Source organism: Pleurodeles waltl, chromosome 4_2 (genome assembly GCF_031143425.1).
Source record: "Pleurodeles waltl isolate 20211129_DDA chromosome 4_2, aPleWal1.hap1.20221129, whole genome shotgun sequence".
Taxonomy (NCBI): domain Eukaryota; kingdom Metazoa; phylum Chordata; class Amphibia; order Caudata; family Salamandridae; genus Pleurodeles; species Pleurodeles waltl.
In genome coordinates, this window is record NC_090443.1 from 666,619,633 (window position 1) to 666,637,809 (window position 18,177).

Below are 18,177 nucleotides of genomic sequence, written 5' to 3' on the forward strand. Positions count from 1 at the left end.
TCCTTTTTTTTTTTTTTTTTTTTTGGGTGAACTAGCTGCGTACTCTTGTAAGTGTATACGAAATACTCTTCAAAGGCACATTTCCCTCTACACTGTCCCCAATTCGGCGTCATCTGTCCAGAGTACATTTGCTAAATATTTTGTGTGTGCCTTACGTTTATGCGTTTGGGTACCCCAGCCTTCCTTATCATTGGTAATTTGAGCTACCAGGTATATCGTTTCCCTTGTTGCAGCTCTGTTCTTGTATATTACGCCAGTGTTCCCTTTGTCAGACGGCCCGATCCCTGGTTCAGTTGCCCCAATTGTGTACTTTTTCTCTTTCCAGATTGCAGCAAAAATTGGCGGTGATGCGGGAACTACTCCCACTGTGAATTCAAACGATTATGGCTATGGTGGACAGAAGCGTCCGCTTGATGATGGAGGTACGCTTTTTAACAGTGGTCCAAAGGGTGGGCGTGAAGTTGCTTAACCATCTTAATTTTTAAATGCTTACATATTAATTGCGACACGTAGATAAACAGACGGGCCTTTAAACAAAAAAGGCACACAGATACCTTTTATCAACCGTTTGACTCGCTAAAAATCTGCCTATTCATTTTTTCAGATCAACCCGAGCCCAAGAAAGTTGCCCCTCAAAATGATTGTAAGTACTTTTTTTCTGTTGGGTATTTCATTGAATGTCAGTATGTTTACACTGAAACTGGTCAAGCAAATAGCTGTTTGACGTACCTTAGTGTGATACAGCTGTATTGTAATTGCAGGGGCCTTGCGCGTTGTAATAGCTGGTGATATCTTTTGACAGTGGCATGTCCGTTTCAGATGATCATGCGTGGTTACTTGCTGATAAATCTCCCCCTTAGTCCAGATTGGCCTAGTCGCAGATTTAGAGGTGAACCCCCACATCAACCAGGAGAGATAAAAATGATTTGGAACACTAGCTTCCTCACTTAATTTCCTGAAAATGCCAATCGCGGTGGGTCGTAATGACTAACGACAAACAGTATGGACTAATAATGAGATTTACTGGTGGGTAACCAAGTATCCCTACATTCGGTGTTCTCTCCAGTCATTATTTAAGATGGCTTTCATAACCAACCCAACTCTAAAACGCTATTGAAATAGCACACCCACCATGTTTCTTCAAGTTAAATTAGACATCCCTGTATATCTTGGTAACCATCTTGTAGAGAGATACATGCTTATGTTGAAACAGAATCGCATTTTCTGGGCGTTTTTAAAATGTATGTTTACACAATATGGCTCTTATTGGTTATCTAGCTGAAGTGATGCCCGCTAAAATTAATGAACGTGAGGTTCTGTAGAGGTCATGGCTTCTCGGTGTCCTGGCACTAAAGCTATGGTCGCTCCAAATTCAGAGACCAGTAGTAAGCAGAAGAAAAACACATTTTCAACCCCCCCCCCCCCCCCCCCCCTTTCCTCTGAAGAGTATCCAGAGGAAGCTGATTCCAGGCTTTGGCTGCTAAGCACGAAAATACATTCTCTCCACCTCATACAACGCCTTGTGGGACAGTAAGCGAGGGTCTAGTTGGCGCTATATCCAGAGCTGGATTGGAACACCAACCAGCGATTTTAAATAGGATCCGATTGATATGCACCCACAATGCAGATATTTTAATAGAAGGGGGAGGTTGATACATGTTGAGGAAGTCTCGGGATGAACCAGGCAGCAGCAGCACCGCTGGAGACGTCCTAGCATAGCTTCGGATACTACTAGGTAAAAAGCGTGCTATCCTCCAACCAAAATCGCCTGAATCGGTGCTAACGCTGGTCCTGGATTGATGAAGTATGTACAACAAAGCAAAATTTGAAAATTTTAAATGTGAAGGAATTTGAAACTAGAGGCTAAAGTAAGTTGAATCCCCTAGGTTGATTTGCATGGAGCAGCACAAGCACGTAAAACAGTAGTATGGATGATTAGTGGCCTCAATGAAGCACTTGCATACTCTGACGAAGGCAGGGTTGTGGAAGTGCTGTAGCCCCACACCATGACATTGTTTGGGGTTAGGGCAAGTTTTCATGTCGTTGTCACGAGTAGAACAACCCCGGCCACCCCCATAGGATTGTCTCTGTTAATACTGTACAAATTTGTATTTTATGGTTTTATTCAAAGCCTTTATTAGGGTGAGTGCTCTAAGGTCTGAATGCACCTACTGACAGTGGGTCCAGTATGAAAATGTTTACACGTAATTACAAAGTTTACCAATATGAGGCTAGGCATAATACTCCAGCATACCCTCTGAATAGGTGCCCATATTTGTAAAAGCCTGAATGCAAGGTTGCCAATTTTCTTTCAAAATGAAATGTTAACAAGTGCAACGGGGAAAAACGTTTTGCTAAACTACTGTGAAACTTTAGATGCAATTTCTAGTAGAATGTCACTTCCTGTTTAGGCAGGGTTCCACGGTTTCTGCCAGTGATTCAGTGGAGGTCCTCTGAAGTCAAAAGGTTAAGAACTGCTGCCCCAGAGGATGGGGGTCTGAAGGAGAAGGGATCCGAAAACTTGATTCTAAGAATGTTTGTTCATCCTGGCAAAAAATAAGCTATTGGATGTATAGTATCTGATTCACTGAACAACCCGCCGCCCCCCACAAAACACTGAAGGGGCCCAGAACCTCACCAGACTGCCCTGCAGGCCTCATATGGTGATCCCATGACTCTGGTTGCCCAACAGCTTGTGGTGGGGAACATATTCCGGCAACCACATCCTCATCCCAGCATATGACTGCAATCTGATCTGTGAAGAGTCACAGATCAGACCTCCTTCACACCCCCCTCCCACCCCACAAATCCTGCAACCATCACTTCATGCAGCTCTCTGGGCGCACAGGTGCCTCGTCAGTTGAGACCAGCAGGGGTCATACTGTCCTGTTGTCCCAGTCCGTAGGCAGTAAAAAAAAAAAAAAAAAGTGATGTGGATAAGCTGGTGCTTACAACACTATTTCTCTCCTCACTGGGGTGGGACATACAGGTAATGGTGGCTAGAATAAGAGGGTAAACGGCCACGCGTGTAGATACCGGAATGGTTGATGTAAAGGCAGAGGAGGAGCAGAAAACGGTGTCTCAACGTAGGCAAGGGTTAGGGTTGAGGAGAGAAGCATGCATTCTGTTAACCCGATTCATTTCTCCCCCCCCTCCCCCCCGCCCCAAATCTACCGTCTGCTGTCACTTTTATTTTTTTCTTTGTAGCTTTTGGTGGTGGACAGATGCCATCAGCGCACCAACAGCAGAGGTAAATACAGTATTAATAATATGCTTGCTTTAGTATCGCACATGCTTTAACTATGTTTGCTTATACTGCTCGATCATTTCCAGTGAATTATTATGACAGCATTCATACTAAGCGATATACCACTTTTAACAACCAGTTGGAAATTGTGTTGATGGTTATACCCCGTGCTTTCTCCACATTCAGGACTGTTGTGACAGAAGAGTACAAAGTTCCGGATGGAATGGTTGGATTTAGTAAGTGTCACTTATGGCTACCTAAAAATGCAGCTCGTTTTGTTTTGTGTGCTGGCTTATTTTCACGATGTAGCTTTTCTTACCAGTTTCATTTTCTCGTGTTAGTTATTGGCAGAGGAGGTGAACAAATATCAAGGATACAGCAAGAGTCCGGTTGCAAAATTCAGATTGCACCTGGTGAGATTGCTCTCTTCATCATATGATTTCTATTAAACTGTAGCCCTTTAATAAAAAAATGTAAGCCTTATCAATATGAAATATTGACGATAAACACTATTATAAAAAGTTGGAATCGTTGCCTCATACTTGTAACATGTGTGTCGACAAACATTGGAACCTGGTCAAATGTGTTTGATTTAAGATAATTTGATGGCATACTTTGTGTGGGTTTTCTGAATGGAACTAAGTAATAAAATAAGTATTTTCCCCCTTTAGATAGTGGCGGGCTTCCTGAAAGGTCATGCATGTTAACTGGATCCTCCGATTCCGTTCTGTAAGTAAATGTTTCAAATGAGCTGTCTGTTTGCAGTTTGGGTTTTCTATAACTGGTGGCAAACTTGTGCCCCGTTTTCTGTGCAGATGCTAGTTATCTAATTAAAAACAAGTTGCATATTTTTTTTTATCCATACTTGAAATGGCTATACTGTACTGGTTTATATCTAGTTAACATTTTTAGGATGTTCAGTTGGTATACATGACTGTGCGAGCATCGATGTCCTTTTTACATTCCATGTTCAACCACCCCAAATGAATTTGAAACTATTTGTCCTTTTTTAATTTTAATCCTTACTATGATTAGATTGCCATTATCTGCTACGATTTGGGCATTTATAATTTGTTTTACTATTTCAGTGTTGGAGTTAACAGAACCTTGACTTGAAAGGGCATTTTTACACTTATTTTTTTTATCAAAGCAATAATCAAATTAAGTCCATGAATGTTCACAATTCTGTAAACCTGACTGTCATTTTACAGGGCTGCAAAAAGGCTTCTTGATCAGATAGTTGAGAAGGGAAGGCCTACACCTGGGTTTCACCATGGCGATGGCCCTGGGAATGCTGTCCATGAAATGTTAATTCCGTCTAGTAAAGCTGGTCTTGTTATCGGCAAAGGCGGGGAGACTATCAAACAACTTCAGGTAGAATCAAATGTAATTTCTATTAAAATACGAGTCGGTTGGTAGTTTAGCTGCTTATGGTACATCTTATGTCCTCAAAAAGGAGAGAGCTGGTGTCAAGATGGTGATGATTCAGGAGGGACCACAGAACACTGGTGCAGACAAGCCTCTACGGATTACAGGAGACCCATATAAAGTTCAAGTAATTAATCTCTTGTTTTTAGAGCTTATTTTCTGTAAAATTGCGATGTAATATTAAAGCTAACCTTAATCATAATTTGTTGTAGCAAGCTAAAGATATGGTGATGGAGTTGATAAGAGACCAGCAAGGGTTTCGGGAAGCACGCAGTGAATATGGCTCAAGGATTGGCGGAAACGAAGGAATTGATGTGAGTGAACCACTAAATCTGCTATTTAACTCTCCACCTGGTCCTCAGTGTGTGGTGGTTGTTGGGTGGTTTTTTTTCTTTTTTTTTTTTCTTTGATTTTAAAACAATGATTAGTCTTTAGTCGGGCCGTATCATAGCTAAAAGTCTGGAACTTTGAAATAATGAGTAAAGTCATGTCTGAGGTCCAGTTTTATTTCCGCTCTGGGAACAATGCATTATTCTCCACCTCGTAGTTGGTAGATACAAACTGCTTGACCCAAGTGCCATTCACCTTGCTTTCATGGGTCTGTCTAGCTCTTTTGACAGATCCATGTTGTGGGACCTCTTGACTGAAATAGGTTTGGAGAAGGGAGTTCGTACAATGCCCAAGCTTCAAACGTCCAAGCACGAGTTTGATAATCAGCAAATTCCATATTGTGCAGAACTTCAAGCGCATTTACCTGTGTGTTTTTAATAGGCAGTTTAGGAGTCTAAAGCACTGAAAGCGTGTCTTTGATGTAATGAAAAAGTACATTTCACTGTGTAATTCTTTATGCTCTAGGTCCCAATACCGCGTTTTGCTGTCGGCATTGTGATTGGAAGAAGTGGCGAAATGATTAAAAAAATACAGAATGACGCTGGTGTGCGGATACAGTTTAAACCAGGTATCCGTCAACTGTTTTGTACCTTTGTCATAGCTTGGGCAGTAGAAAAGCAGAATGATCGTTGCTGGTAACCCATCAACACAAACCCTTCAACTCAGTCATTACTTGTACTTAAAAGTAAATGCACTACTATGTTAGCATTGTTTGGACTTTGGAAAATATGCAGGTCTGATCTAAGTGCAAAGCAGACTTAATTTTTGTGGTTTCAGTAAGTAATGGCATATATCTAAGTTAATATTCCTGGAAGCTGCTTGAATATTCTTTGCAAGTGACTATTGAAAGACTGCTACTGCTCTGAAAATTGTGACCCAACAGTGAGGGGGGGGTGCACCTTTTTCTCAAGTGTAACCTCGCATGTAGGTCTATGTAGCAGTGGTCTATAAGTCCTGCGTCCCACTCATGTTAGAGGAAAAATATTCCACTCTGTAAAACTGACCCTCGACATATTTACTGAGTCTGCCCCGTCCTGATTAGTCTCTTATGAGTAAGATGTGGCAAGTGTCTGTTGGACAGATGCACATAAACTATGCATGTGTAAAGTCAGCTGTTACACCGGTGTTTTTGCCGAGCTTTTAATATTTACATGTAGAGTGCTCCATGTTTCACTTTGTAGTGGAACTTCCACCTTATAACAATACGTCTCTGTTCAGATGATGGAACAACCCCAGAAAGAATAGCACAAATAACAGGACCCCAAGATCGATGTCAGCATGCTGCAGAGATCATCAGTGACCTCCTTCGAAGTGTTCAGGTATGGTCCCGGTTACGATAAGTGATTGTCAAACACCAAGTGGTGCTGTATGTTGAAATTTGAGGTTCTCAACGCAATATTTTGCTGCTCTAGTCTATTTGGACTATTCTGCTCTGAAAATGTCCGCTCCAGTGGTGTCAAATTAAATATTCCAAAGAAAAATGTTCTGTTTTGCAAGTGTTAAAAGTCGCAGCACCTATTATAGTTAGGGGGGGTGTTAATGAATGCATTTTCTCCCTGGACGGATTTTAGAATCAGATCTTTGCTTATTTATTTAGATCATTGACACTGGTAAAACAATGTACACCCTTTTAGGCTCATTCAAGTTGAGTGTTCATTTAACAAGGTGGTCCTACCAGATATGTTTGTGCAAAAGATTACATGTTGTAAAGATCTTATGTTTGTTCTTATAGCAAGGTAACTCTGGATCTGGACCTGGTGGTCGAGGACGAGGTAGAGGCCAAGGTAACTGGAACATGGGACCTCCAGGTGGACTACAAGAGTTCAATTTTATTGTTCCTACTATAAAAACTGGACTGATAATTGGGAAAGGTAACGTATTTTATTTTACATCTGATGCCCATGTCTCCCTTTGAAAGCTAACTTGTTTTTTGTAGGAATGTTGTTCTCCTGCTGCTCTTAAGTGTAGATGTGTAATCCTACTGCTTTTTACACAGATGGCTTTTTGTGAAATAGGAATGTCAATGGACTTGCTTACTCTTATCTCAATAGTTCCTCTCACTTGCTTGAGTGCAGGTTTTTCAGTCTTCCTGCTATACTCAAGTTAAAAAAAAAAAAAAGGAAAAAAAAAGTGCTGTCTGAATTGGACTTGGTAATTTACCATCTATGGTCTTAGTGAAGCAGGTAGACTCATTTTGACACCACCCTGATAAAACGATGACCTATTCCATTCTCCCTCCAGTCCTAGACAGGCAAAGATAAATAAGATTACTCTGCAGCACTGTTATTCAGTTGCTATTTCTGCTTCTGGAAGCCAGTATGACGGGTGATTTCACCCTCCCTTGCGCCATCAGATCCCAGCCACTACTTCATTAAGCATGACAGTGTCTTGCTTTTCAACCACACCTCAGCCAAGCGCTTTTCGCGGGATATTTATGACTAGCGTGGGGAGTGGGATCAGAGAATAGAACGTTATTAGTGTGTATAAAGGTATGTGCTGCTGGATTGCCTGTGGGCTCTGGAGTAGATGACCAAACCCTGGGGACCGCTTTGCCAGTTACTTCCCTGACTTCAAACCATCATAGAAAGAAAATAGGTTGAAGACGTGTTCAGTTGAGGTGCAAAATGATATGCAGGATTATTTTCAAACTACAGTTAAATGTACTTCAACAGACAAATGTAATGTTAAGTGTGTTTAATGTGTATAGAAAATTCAAGATGTTTTATCTTTTTAGGTGGTGAAACGATAAAGAGCATTAGCCAGCAGTCTGGTGCCAGAATTGAACTGCAGAGAAATCCTCCACCGAATGCAGATCCCAACATGAAGCTGTTTACCATTCGAGGGTCTCCACAGCAGATCGACTATGCCCGGCAGATGATTGAGGAGAAGATTGGAGTCAGTACGGTATGCTAATTTTACTACAGACTAATATGAACACTTAATCGGTGTTACTTTTTCGTTTGCTGTCAATTTAGGGTGTCTCCTCAAAGCATCCTATGGTCTCTTGTAGAGAGATCACGATTTGCCATTGTTCTACTTGTTGTGTTGATGTATTTAGACTTGATGTATTCCGATGAGTGCTCTGCAAGGTATATGACAACTAGCGTATGATACACCTCAATGGTATGCAACAACTAGTGAAGCCTAAATATTTTTTAGATTTTTCTCATTCTCCTTACCTTGTTTTGTTTCCCTGTTTCTTTCCCCCCCCTCAGGGCCCAGTAAATCCTTTAGGTCCGCCTGTTCCACATGGACCACATGGTGTTCCAGGCCCCCATGGACCTCCTGGCCCCTCTGGTCCTGGTAACCCAATGGGACCTTACAATCCAGCACCTTACAATCCTGGTCCTCCTGGCCCTGCCCCTCAGTAAGTATTTCTTTTAACTTCGGCCTTGTGCTCTTTTGTTTTGACAGACTTCTAATGTTAACTTATTTCAACAATATTTTTCAGTGGTCCTCCGGCCCCATATGCTCCGCAGGGATGGGGTAATGCATATCCACACTGGCAACCCCAAAATCAACCAGAACCAGGTACTGCCTCAAACTCGTTTGACTAACTCTTAACTTTCGGGGCTATATATTACATTAAAGTGATGCACCTACTTGCGGTTTTAGTTTGCAGTCTTGTAAAATATGTATCGGTGGTATGAACGTCCCCTCAAATGCCTTAGTCTCATTATGTAGTATTTTAAATCTTAGGTCATTTGGGCTCACTAAACCAACCGTCCAAAAGCCCAGTGACATTGAGGCACTAATTTAAAATCTATTTGAAGTTAGCCTGCTGTTGGTTTAGGGCTAAAATAAGGATGACAGTCGCGTAAAAGTAGATGTCTACACAAGTAAGATTGCATGTAGTTTAGTATTGTGTAACCCCAAAGAAGCAACATTAAGACTTAGATCCACTTTCCTTAAATAGGAAGCAGTTTTATCTACTTCAGCAGGAAAAACTGAATTGTTTCAGTTCATTGCAAGGAACTTAACATGACGGGTAATGTGCAGTCACTGTGGATCATTGAATTCACATAAATAAGAGCCTATACCTAAACTGATTAAAATAGTGATGTGATGCAAGTTAACATAAAAGCCTGAACTAGTAGCCCATCCGCCATTGAAAAAGTTCTGCTTATAAATTGCATCTAGTGACAGTATGTACAAAACTTGTATATTCCAAGGTTTAACTTGGTAACACCAAATTAAGCTGACTGTGGCTGCTTTAGGCACCTATAGAGGTATTTTGAAATGCTCAGCCATGTGTTGTATTACTACTTGTTGATGTCATTATGAAGATGCTTTATTTTGTCCTTCTCGTGTTTTCCTTCAAGTGGCTGGTAGACTTGTGTATCCTCCACAAATGTCTGTCAAAGCAATAAAGCATGTACATTTTTTTTTTTTAAAAGAGGCTCCCACCTCCCCCATCTGTTGGATGGAGAAAAGTACTCATTCGTTGTTGGCGTAAACATGTGAAGACCTCATTGATGATCCCTAACTCCCTTGATGAAAACTTGCGAAGTCTTAGTGCTGCTGCACAATGTAATTTCAAGTCATCTGTGAAGAGCCCAAGAAGACAATAGTGGGAACAGAAAATTCCCAAGAACCTGCAGAACAAGCCACGGGTGATGCAGTGCTATATCAAATCTGGCTATTTGCGTGCTTGTCTGCAGATATTGTGACCAAGCACAACACTGCAGTGCTGATTTTATTATACAGTTTGTATTCTAAGACAGTAAGCACTGGGCTCATATTAATGCTAAAATATGGAAAGCTTATTGCAGTATTGAGTTTTAGGGTAGCATTTTGAGTTTTCCTGTGAAGGTCTAGTCTATACATCTTGTTTTTCCTTCTAACGGCGGTTTGATACCCTTGTAAAATAACTTGCGTTGGTGCTCCCCTAAAGTTTGGACGTTCAATGTTTTGAATGTTTAACTCATTCGAAGTCCATTCTTGACCAATTATTATTATTTTTTTTTTTTAAACCGTGAGTACCAATTCAAATTGTCTAATCTAGATTTTATGATCCTGTGGTAAACTGTACTGCTGTTGAGTGGAATCTACCGGTCGGGGGGGAAGGGGGGTGCTAGAGCATTTAATTTGGTGTGCTGAACCCATAGAGCTGCTTGTTTCGGCAAAGGAGCAGTATTCTGCTATTCTGGGTCCTACCCTTATTACGTCAGTACCTTTTCACCAAGCGCATCCACTTCTGCCTTCCGCTCTCAGTACCCACCCATTAATATGTTAAAAAATAATAATAAATAAAACAGAACATTTACAATGCAATAGGTCCCACATTTGCTTGAGTTGGAGCTATTTGCATTGTAAATTCATAACTAGACTTTTTGTGCCACATAAATAGGTCAACCCTGCCTCATAATTTCTTTTCCTGCCCTGCATATAACTAAAGGACTTCCATTTATTTACCTTCTTACTGTCTGTAGCAAAAAAATGAAAATATTGCCAGTATATCGACAATCAACAGTCCATGTAACAGGGACAGTCTGCAAGGTATGATCAAAGCAGCCGCAAGGCGGGACCAAAAGCATTTACCAATCACATTAAGTGATTTAAACATTTAAAAAAAAAAAAAAACTTTTTGAAAGGCAAGCCCAGTAACAAAAGTGATACTGTGGATCAAAGCGCTTGCCTGCTCAACTTAAACACAGACAAAAGTAATGCAGTGTACCCATATGCTTAGCCCCTAGAGCAGAGGTCTTCAAACTGGGGGGCGGGCCCCCCTAGGGGGGCCTCAAGTGTTCACAGGGGGGGCGCCAGACTCTTGCCAGAAGAAGCATTAAACACATAACAGGCCGTTGTTTTAAGCAGAAGCATGTTTTTGCATCTTTAAAAAGGTAAGAGTGCTTAACTGCAATGTTTAAATAGGTCTAGACATATTTAAACATTGCCATCTTTATACAATAATTAAGCAAAATTCTGAGGAGGCCCAAAGATTTTTATTTTTCAGCTGGGGGGGGGCGCGGCATTAAAAAGTTTGGAGACCTCTGCCCTAGAGGGTGTTTTAGGGCTAGCAGGCCTACTGCAGTATTACAAATAAGGTATTTAAAACAAAATTTCTCCTAGTTGTAGAACAAAAGTTGTAGCCATGAGAGTTTAAAACACTGACTAGTGGGAGGGGTTATTTTGGGCCCCCTCCACTCCCCAACCTAGTGTGGGGCCCTAGAGACGATGTAGACTAAGCGTTTTGAAGGTGGTCCTATTGTTCTAGAACCTCTACAGGATAAGTTAAGTGCAAAAACTTTTTGTAAAAGTAATGACCTGCAAAGCATTGCAGGTGGAGTTTTCATGCTGTGAATATTTATAGTATGTTGACTGCAATGCTTAGAACAGCCCCTAAAAGACACAACAAAGATAGCATGTCATCACAAGCAAAGCTTTTAAAAAAAGCTATTCCCAGCTGTAAAACAAAAGTTCCAGCCATGAGAACTTGCTAACATAATGTGAGTACCCTAAGATGATGTAGACAGAGCACATCATGGTGAATGTTTTGAAGGTGGTCCCATGTCGTTTGACCACCCCAGGCTGAGTTATGAGCAAAATGTTTTGTAAAAGGAATGCCCTGCAAAGCATTATGGGACAAGTTTTCATGCCATGAATATTTTAATGTTGATTTGACTAATGCTTACAACAACCATCAGAGAACACCACAATGAAAATAGCGTTTGTAAGAAACCTAGTCCTGTAACTATAAAGTAGGCCACTGGCGGCCATAAGCACACACAGAAAATGGCAATAAATTATGCAATTAACCATATATTTACCCTTTAGAGAGCATGGTGCATTAAATGCATTCGAGTGAGAACTTGAATAGAAACAATGGTGGGAAGGGTTGGACCCCACTAACCTAGTGAAGGGACCCCAAGATGATGTAGCCAGAGCACATTGTCCAATGTTTTAATGTCTTGTTTTAGTGTCCTAGGACCACCACAGGCCGAGTAATGAGTGAAAATGCTTTGTGGATTTCTGTTTTACGTAAAGCATTTACCAATTTCAACTGTTTTAAGGGGAGAGGCAAAAGAATTGACTGATTAGGTAACTGAACAGTCCTCCAATACTGCCGCTCTAATTCACACTGTTGTGCCTGTTCGTGCTTTGAGCACCGCGGCCGCCATGCAGCATGAAGGGGAGAGATAAAAGTAACCCATGGTAATCCAGCAATAATCCATGTAACAGGAGCAGTCTGCAAGGTGTGGCAAACAGCTTCAGGGTGGGTCAAAAGTTAAGCAGTTACCAATGACATCGTGATATTCCTATTTTATTTGCTACAGACATAGGAGCCATGTTTCCTTTCTTTATAGTACTGACATTTGTGTGCATTCTGTACTTGGCAAGCTTTACAAATTTGCAATCTTGCAGCAGTCATCTTCCCCCAAAGAAAAGGTAGACTTCGACATAGTCTGGGTCAATTTTCACGCCACTGAGTTCTTTATAGGATGGAACTGTTAGCGCTTTTTTTTTTTTTAACTGAAGTCACTCTTAATACCATCCTGATTCAGATCCATGTATCTTACGTATTACTTTCAGAATTTATCTCCAGTAGTGGCACCCTACCTAGAGCAGAGCCCCCTTTTATAAAGTGATCATCAGGGTCTACCCACGCATTGGTTTGTATTAAATTTGTTAGTTTTTTACCCTTTATACCGTGTCAGTGTGTAACCTGTAGGATGAGCTATTGCCATTACAGCGCGCTCCTTTCAGGTACCTCCTACCAGAATGATCGTATGCTGTTAAAAAAAAAGCATCAGTGATTTATTGTAGAATGTCTGCCAACTGAGCTTATGTCCGGCAAGCTAAGATCCCTGTGAGCCATTGTATACTGTAAAATGACATCCATAATTTAACTGACATTTTCCTATTATGTCAAGTTGAGAAAGGTGACGTGACTGCATATGGCGCTAAAAATAATATAATAGTTTTCTTGACAAACCTATTAAATGGAGAAAACATCAACGTTTGACATTGCTCTGTTTTTTTTATTTTAATACATTCATGCCCAAATAACTTCTTTAGAGCAGTTGTCTGTGCTATGCAATTGCACTTGAGAAAAAAAAGTTACGTTCAAGTATCTAGAATCCCCTGTTAAATGAGGGATGATGCGGTATAATCAGAGCTAGTTTGGGCAGCATGGTGCCCTTACGATTCTAAGGGCCTGGTCGTGCTGTCTAGCGCAGCCTTTTAAAAGGGTGTCGAAAGTAGAACTCCAACTAGAGGGGGGCTGAGGGGCTTATTGTCGTAGTCCGGACAATTCATTGAGCTTTTTCCATGAAAGTGCCCCACATCAAGCAAAAGGAGCATGTTCTAATGCTTTCATTGGAATCATGGATGTACAGTAGACAATTACGTGACAGGACTGGAAAAGTATTGTTATTGGGGTGAGTGGTAGGAGTATATATTTTTTTTATCCTGGTTGGATACATTTGCCAATGTTCGCGTTACTTTGTTTAATGTTATTAACTGTCACTATACATATTGTCAGTGTTGTTTAATAGACCCATGTAAAGAACTTTGCAAACTTATTTTTTTTTAGGAAAATGTTCTAAACAGTACCTTACACTATAAGAGTGTGATGTTTAATTTCTTAGGTAAACCAGCAACAGACCCTAATTCGGCAGCATGGGCAGCTTATTATGCTCAGTATTATCAGCAGCAAGCGCAGCAGCCACCTGCAGCTTCATCTGGTGGACCAAGTACAGCCCAAACTAATGGACAAGGTAGCAAAATCCTTTTACTAAAAGGAAAGCCTGGTTCCCTTCACTGGCTGAGAGTAGTGGGCCATGTCACAACTTTAACCCTTTGATGCCATGTGCGCAGTACATCCAAGTGTGTTACTTTTACCATTTAATATGGACACACTTCCAGTTATGGCGACAAACAGTTAATAGTTTTAACGAAATGATCGTAACTTCAGACAAAAGGTTCCAATGATGACTCTTTAAAGGCTTTTTTTTTTTTCGGTTGGTGGGTGTTCCAACAGATGGGGGAAACACCTTAACCAAAAACATTGTCTTGTAGAGAATTTAAATTGCTCTAAGAATGGGTTTGTGCATGTTTGTCGTGATTTAATGCAATGTGAAAATTAAGTGTAATCACATGCGGGTGGTATTTACCGAATACTTTGTATTAGTCAGACATTTCCTTATCTGATGTATTGTTTCTTTGCTGTTCAGGAGATCAACAAAATATGCACGCACCTGGCCCAGTTGATTACACAAAAGCGTGGGAAGAATATTATAAAAAAATGGGTATGTTAATGTTCAGTTCCTTTTGCAGCTGTTTAAATGAAATAATCTTCAGCACTTGTGTTTGCCTACCTGTTCTATCTTTGTCTGTGCTTGTTTTCACCGGAACTGCAGCACCACCATTTTAATCTGTTTCTTTACATGTCCCTGGGTGGCTACATTCTTTCGACTCCAATATCTACAAGCTTCATCTCTCATTTGCTGGGTTTCTGCTTGTAATCTAGCCGATATCTGCTTTTCTTGAGGGAAATGAGAATATTCTAGTAGGCGAGTGTAGGAAGTTGGCTCTGTATGCACTATTTCAAAGTAAGTAATAGTATGCAGAGTGTCCAAGGGTTCCCCTTAGAGGTAAGATAGTGGCAAAAAGAGAATACTAATGCTCTATTTTGTGGTAGTGTGGTCGAGCAGTAGGCTTATCAAAGGAGTAGTGTTAAGCATTTGTTGTACACCCACAGGCAATAAATGAGTAACACACACTCTGAGACAATTCCAGGCCAATAGGTTTTTGTATAGAAAAATATATTTTCTTAGTTTATTTTAAGAACCACAGGTTCAAATTTTACATGTAATACTTAAAATGAAAGGTATTGCAGGTAGGTACTTTAGGAACTTTGAATAATCAAAATAGCATATACAGTCTTCACATAAATCACATATCTATTTTAAAACTAGACACTTAGTGCAATTTTCACAGTTCCTAGCGGGAGTAAGAGTTAGTTTTTGCAGGTAAGTAAACCACCTACGGGGTTAAAGTTTGGGTCCAAGGTAGCCCACCCAGTCAGCCTACACGGGTATTTGGTTAAGGTTTCAGGGGGCACCTCTAAGGTGCCCTCTGGGGTGTATGTTACAATAAAATGTACACTGGCATCAGTGTGCATTTATTGTGCTGAGAAGTTTGATACCAAACTTCACAGTTTTCAGTAGCCATTATGGTGCTGTGGAGTTCGTGTTTGACAGACTCCCAGACCATATACTCTTATGGCTACCCTGCACTTACAATGTCTAAGGTTTTGCTTAGACACTGTAGGAGCACAGTGCTCATGCACTTGTGCCCTCACCTATGGTACAGTGCACCCTGCCTTAGGGCTGTAAGGCCTGCTAGAGGGGTGACTTATCTATAATGCATAGGCAGTGTGAGGTTGGCATGGCACCATGAGGGGAGTGCCATGTCGACTTACTCATTTTGTCCTCACCAGCACACACACAAGCTGGCAAGCAGTGTCTGTGCTGAGTGAGGGGTCCCCAGGGTGGCATAAGACATGCTGCATCCCTTAGAGACCTTCCCTGGCATCAGGGCCCTTGGTACCAGGGGTACCAGTTACAAGGGACTTACCTGGATGCCAGGGTGTGCCAATTGTGGAAACAAAAGTACAGGTTAGGGAAAAAACACTGGTGCTGGGGCCTGGTTAGCAGGCCTCCGCACACTTTCAAATCAAAACTTAGCATCAGCAAAGGCAAAAAGTCAGGGGGTAACCATGCCAAGGAGGCATTTCCTTACAGCGAGGCCGCACTACATTGTACTACTACTATAAAACAAACAAAATGCAGATTTAATTCTAGTATGTGGACCAATAATGCATTTCTTCAGAGTAGTGCTTTTTGTAGAGCTCCTATTAACGCTTTTACTAGACACGTTTCAGGGTATAGTTAAAATATTATATGTAAAGTTTTCCCTGGTGAAGATGTTATGTGAGGTCGAAGGCATCTTTCTTACATGATCACCATGCCTCTTGGTTACATGGATTCAAAGAGCCAGCCTAGAAAAATGATGTCTTCCTACCAGGAACGTGTGTGAGGGGGGGGGGGGGTGTATTTTCATTGAAAATTGTGTGAAATAGCACAGTGAACTATTTGGACGGTCCTTTAGTTTTTGGCACATGGGATGTTTCAGACTGCTGGATTGAGTCGAGCAGGTCTTGGCAAGACTTCCTGTACAAGCCAATCTCCCATGGGCAAAAAATAACCGTTTTGTTGGATTTTGCTGTTGGCATAAGTTAAAATAAAAAAGCCCAGGCTGAATTCTGCATTGAGGCATTCACTGCTATAGTCCGTTGGCTCTTTAAAGATGGTAGCTTGAAATACGATCTTGTGAAATCATCCTGTCTTCAACTGAGTGCGAAGGTGGTACTACCTAGAATTGTAGATAAATGTGTATAGGTGACTGAGGTAAGCAGTGATACTTCCAATGTTGGAACCTTGGCGCATGCCTGCTAAGGTGTGTTTTTTCTTTTTTTTTTTTTCTCCCCCCCCCCCCCCCCCAAATCGCATTTAGGGATATAGAATCGTGTAGGTTCATTGATTGATTGGCAAAAGGCTCCTTGTATGTGAATTTGTGCCATCTCTTTACTTCTCTAATGGTGTGTGTTTTTTTTTTTTTTTTTTTTTTTTTATTGGGCCTGCTTCTTTCTCTCCATTGACAACTTCATACCGAGAGGCTCCTTCAGTTCAATTTTAATATTTTTATATTTATGCCTCAACCATGCTGATTTTTCTATATGTTCATATTGATGAGAAATTGAATAAGCTTGTCCTTCTGTGGAAGACTGTTGCTGTCACAGGTGATTGTTGAGGTGAATAGTAAGTAGATAGCAAAGGGTACGGTCAGTTTCTTTGCACGATCTGACATTTGGTCATTAGTGGATTACCAGTTTTAGGTGCTATGGTGTTGGCAGGCTGAACCTAACATGATTTTGGTTTGTTTTACTGATGCATTAAATTTTTTGCGTTGTGATAAGCAGAGATGTCAGTTGCATAATATTAGTAGTTTTTTTTTATCTGAGGGATGGGATTACAATATAGCTTGATAGGAATTAGTCCTGTCAAATTGTTTTTGGTCTCCAGAGTACAAAGAGGTTGGGATATTTTAAAGTGGTCTAAGCAACAGGGGAGCAGATGGGCTCAGCAAATGCCAGTTGTATGGTGGGTGTCTCTAGATCAGAATGATGGTGAGTGTTGGACATGCTGAGATTCCTTTCATTGACTGGACTAAAGGAAAGGACAATACAAAGGGTGGTTTTCTGAACAATTGCTGGATTAGGCGACATAAAAAAGATAGTTATATATTGCTATGTTCATGTAAAGTAGGTGGTAATTGCTTATCCAGGTTTCCCTGACACAGGTGGGCAGGAGAACTCTGGATAGTAGATCTTGACTAATATTATTCATTGATTTAACTCGTACACAGGAGATAGAGAAAGTACATTTCAGTGAGTAATGAGGATTTAGTGCCTTTGCTCATGAGACTTTAGGATTGATTAGGGTGCCTGACGTTTCTAGGGTATACAATTTAGCGCTGCCGACTCTTGCACTATCGGAAGGCAGTGAGGCTGTCTGAATTATGTGAATTTGCATGACCAAGAGCTGCCTGCTGACGAGCTACTGTTGGGAGGCCCCAGGTATTGCAGATAAAAAAGGCTTCATGAGTTGAAAGGTCATGCCTTTTCAGACTAGTATGCAGAATAACGATTTTCCAGGGACAAGCAGAAGAAAATTTAGTTTCATAAGACTGAGGGGATTGAGGAGGAAACAGAAGGGTGTATTTATAGCCCAGAACAGACTAAGCGGACCAAAGTGTATGGAAAGTGTGAACTTGAAGGTGGATGGAAAATTGGCATATCTATATTGTAAGCCTGTCAGAGTACAGTCATGGCTCAGGGTTGTCCATGATTACTATGTCTACATCTTACGTCACTGACAGTTTACTGTTCGTGTAAAGTCATGGTTAACTTCTTATACAGTGATCTGGTTTATTCTATCCGCGTCTTAATAGAATGACTGACAGAGCAGACTGGTAATGGATCCGAGAGAAACTGTATGGTTCAACGGGCTGTTCATCAGTGCTTTTCATTTTGCAAATTGCTTAAT

The 18,177-nt window shown here is 41.0% G+C and overlaps 1 protein-coding gene across 13 annotated transcripts in view; it reads left to right on the top strand.

Moving 5' to 3' along the window:
- Positions 1-18,177, top strand: part of FUBP1 (far upstream element binding protein 1) — a 32,546-nt gene that overhangs the window by 983 nt on the left and 13,386 nt on the right. For 6 of the 13 annotated variants that reach the window (XM_069232237.1, XM_069232226.1, XM_069232228.1 and 3 more), the window contains exons 2-18: positions 326-422; positions 605-643; positions 3,208-3,250; positions 3,434-3,483; positions 3,589-3,660; positions 3,919-3,976; positions 4,459-4,621; positions 4,704-4,802; positions 4,888-4,989; positions 5,531-5,633; positions 6,284-6,384; positions 6,798-6,936; positions 7,800-7,969; positions 8,281-8,432; positions 8,517-8,596; positions 13,657-13,785; positions 14,242-14,316. In XM_069232237.1, coding sequence (XP_069088338.1) covers positions 326-422; positions 605-643; positions 3,208-3,250; positions 3,434-3,483; positions 3,589-3,660; positions 3,919-3,976; positions 4,459-4,621; positions 4,704-4,802; positions 4,888-4,989; positions 5,531-5,633; positions 6,284-6,384; positions 6,798-6,936; positions 7,800-7,969; positions 8,281-8,432; positions 8,517-8,596; positions 13,657-13,785; positions 14,242-14,316 — 1,672 coding nt within the window. Of the gene's footprint in view, positions 1-325; positions 423-604; positions 644-3,207; positions 3,251-3,433; positions 3,484-3,588; positions 3,661-3,918; positions 3,977-4,458; positions 4,622-4,703; positions 4,803-4,887; positions 4,990-5,530; positions 5,634-6,283; positions 6,385-6,797; positions 6,937-7,799; positions 7,970-8,280; positions 8,433-8,516; positions 8,597-9,462; positions 10,340-13,656; positions 13,786-14,241; positions 14,317-18,177 lie in introns of those variants that run through there. The other 7 variants (XM_069232236.1, XM_069232229.1, XM_069232232.1 and 4 more) reach the window with 2 other exon arrangements.